This window comes from Hydra vulgaris, chromosome 07, assembly GCF_038396675.1.
Source record: "Hydra vulgaris chromosome 07, alternate assembly HydraT2T_AEP".
In the NCBI taxonomy this organism is placed as follows: domain Eukaryota; kingdom Metazoa; phylum Cnidaria; class Hydrozoa; order Anthoathecata; family Hydridae; genus Hydra; species Hydra vulgaris.
In genome coordinates, this window is record NC_088926.1 from 25,254,287 (window position 1) to 25,257,259 (window position 2,973).

The window sequence follows — 2,973 nt, forward strand, 5'->3', positions numbered from 1 at the left end:
AAAAGAAATGGTTTTTACTACCTAATATTATAAAGCTATATTTATTTAAATCATTCAATTATAAAGATTGATTTTGATTAAATAAATAAAGTGGACAACTAAGTTGATAACAAAGTAGATAAAAGGTCTAAATAAAGTAGGCAACTAAGTAGATAATAAACGTTCGTAGATTTCTTGAGCTTTCTAAACAAAATAAATGAAATTAAGTATCGGTTACCAGCAATATAAAATCAAACACTATTTAAACAAAAAGCGTACCAAAGGATCAGTAAAAATAAATGATCTTGCAGTGTATAATTTCTTTTCTTTTGTACTGTGTCTCATGAAGTTTAATGCAACACCTAAAGAAAAAAACGTTTTACATTTTAATTTTTATAATAATTTTAATTTTGTTCTTATAATTCAACTATATAAGGCAATTCATTTTGGTTTTACGTTATTTTTGTTATGTCTAGTTTTTGTATTTTGTTTATTTTGTTACTTTTTTATTATGTTTCTATATCAAGTTAGGTGTTTTTTTTTTTTATAATGTCATGAAACTAAAAGTCTTGTTTTGTTTACTGTTAGAAAAACTATATAAAAGTTATATACTCCCTTCACTTAAACATTTTTCACCAATTATAATTGCCTTCACTTTAATAATTACCTCATATCTGCCAAAGGTTGAATTAACTGGAACTTTGTTTAATTCAAACATTTGTGAAGTCAAATTGTTTTTCGAAGACCTTTAGTAATACCTATATTATACGTTTTTTTATATTTTATATTTTATTGATGTCATATCAAACATCTAATTTTGGCGGTATTCATTCTTACGTTCTTTATGTCAAGGATAAATCCAAGCATTTCCAGTTTCAAGCTAATTAGTTAAAATTTTACCCTAGGCTACGACTGTATAAGACTGACCACAATACGTTCATTAATTTATTATAAAAATTAGAGTTTACAAATCTGAATAAAGTTTTAAACAAATTTAAAAAACGTTGACATTTTGAAAAAACTCAGTTACCATCTTATTGTAAGGTAACATTAATGGAGGCATTAGAAAAAAAAACTATTTAAATCAAAATCATAATGAAAATAAGAACTATCAAAGTGATAATGAAGTGCGTGAATATAATAGTTATTAGTCTTGTATATTTTTCGCGCCAAAGTTTGAAAAAGAGCTTAGAGTCTAAAAAGTTCTGGAACTATTTGAAAAGAGTTACTGCTCGCTCATTCATATGAGTTACTGCTCGCTTATTCATATAAAGTTTTAAGACAAAACAAATATTTTTTAAACAGATCTTTAAAATTAATTGTTTTTAAATAAGGCCTGCTTTTCAGAATGAGTTTTTCAAATTTTTTTTTTTAGTATTTAGAGAAACCGGTAGAAAAAAAGACTAGTTTTACTTCAAGCATATTTGTTAGTGGAAGAAAAAATAGACACATAAAAGGTTTCTTTTTTTATAAAAACTGTCTGAAATGAAGCAAAAGTTTACTTCTGAACTAACAAAAAATGTTATATTATCTATACCAATATAAACGTTCATAGAGTTTATGCATACACAGTTGTGCATATAACGATGCCTTAATATATGTTGTGCTAATCAAGTTTTCCATCTGCAGTATTGATTGTATAGATATCTTACAGCAAGTGCAAAAACTTTGTTAATTTTATTTTGCCTTTTAAGAGTATATACAATGTACAAATATAAAAGAATATAAAAGTGTGGATAATAAAAAAATAAAGATATTTAAAAAATAGAAAAATCATCTACTTTTCGCAACACCTTATAACAATGGACCATCTGAAACATATATTACTAATCCGCAACAAGTAAGAAATATACAAAAGAGTTTATAAAGTATGATATTTGGTATTAAAATAATAAACTATGTTTAATATTTTAACTGCCCCCGTTCCCCTCTAGCGTAGAAAAAGGCAAATCTCTTCACATATAAGTCTCTAGCCCCATAATTTTTCAATAATTTTTTAAATATTTAAAAAAAAAAGATTTCTTCTGGTTTCAAAATTTATTTATTTTGATTTATTAAGTCAAGATTATATAAATTCAATCTGGATAAAAATTCATATAAAAGAAAAGATATTTAAGATACCTTGGTACTTTATGCTAAATAAATTTTGAATATTGTGACTTACCTGCGCTTGTACTCACATAAACTCCTCGGTCATCTCCGAAAAAGAAATTTCCACTATGAATACTTATTTCATCGTAGCTAGTCAAGTTAATAAATACACAAGATTTTAATGGAAGGTAAATTGTATCTTCTTGTCTATGATTAAAATTGTGCGGGGAAAGATTTGTATTTTCCGCGTGATATATTCCGTCTTCACTTGTAAAGTTTAAAAAATTTTTTTTTGGTTTGTTTGATTTTTTATTTACGCACTCGTTGAAGTCTATTCTTTTTCGTTTCGAACCTTTTTCTAACAGTGCAGTACCCCAGTTTGTATTAGTGCCAACTGGATTGTGTGGTCCGTTTGAATAATCCATGCAAAAGTCTATAAATATTATAAAAGTAATATATGCAGCAACTAAAAAGTTACTTATTAATTAAAGCTTACTCCATATTTTCGTTTTATAACAAAAGTGTAGAAAACCCTACCTTGACTCATGCTACTCACGTCGAATATGAAACACAGTTGGAGTTAAAATAAGTCGTGGTTGTATTGAATAAATCTCCCACAAAATTGTAAAATAAGTGTTAATAATTAATTCTTTTTATTTAATTGATATGTATATTTAATACGAACAATCATTATTATATATTTATGAATGTTTCATTTCTATGACGGATTTAATTTATTATTTTTGTTATCATTATATTACTTTGTTATTTTTATATTACTATAACTTTAATCATAGATCATCTTATATAACGAAAAAAAAAATTTTTTTATCATTAAAAAATAAATAAAAACAAGTCTATTCTAAAATTCAGTGTTGTTGTGAAATTTAGTAATTCAACTCA

General features: G+C 25.3%; 1 protein-coding gene across 1 annotated transcript; it reads right to left on the reverse strand.

The window, feature by feature from the left end:
- On the reverse strand, positions 1 to 2,680 carry LOC100207128 (uncharacterized). Its single transcript, XM_065801457.1, has 4 exons — positions 2,608 to 2,680; positions 2,144 to 2,503; positions 259 to 341; positions 1 to 183 (listed from the first exon to the last, which is right to left on the reverse strand). The coding sequence occupies exons 1-4, from the start codon at positions 2,615 to 2,617 to the stop codon at positions 145 to 147; spliced, it is 492 nt and encodes a 163-aa protein (XP_065657529.1). The 5' UTR covers positions 2,618 to 2,680; the 3' UTR covers positions 1 to 144.
- Between the last annotated feature and the right edge of the window lie 293 nt (positions 2,681 to 2,973).

Coding starts and splice junctions, on each gene's coding strand:
- LOC100207128 (XM_065801457.1), bottom strand. Junction 342..2,143: donor TTATGTGAGTACAAGCGCAG/GTAAGTCACAAT, acceptor TTTTTTCTTTAG/GTGTTGCATTAAACTTCATG. Junction 184..258: donor TTATTTTTACTGATCCTTTG/GTACGCTTTTTG, acceptor TATTTTGTTTAG/AAAGCTCAAGAAATCTACGA.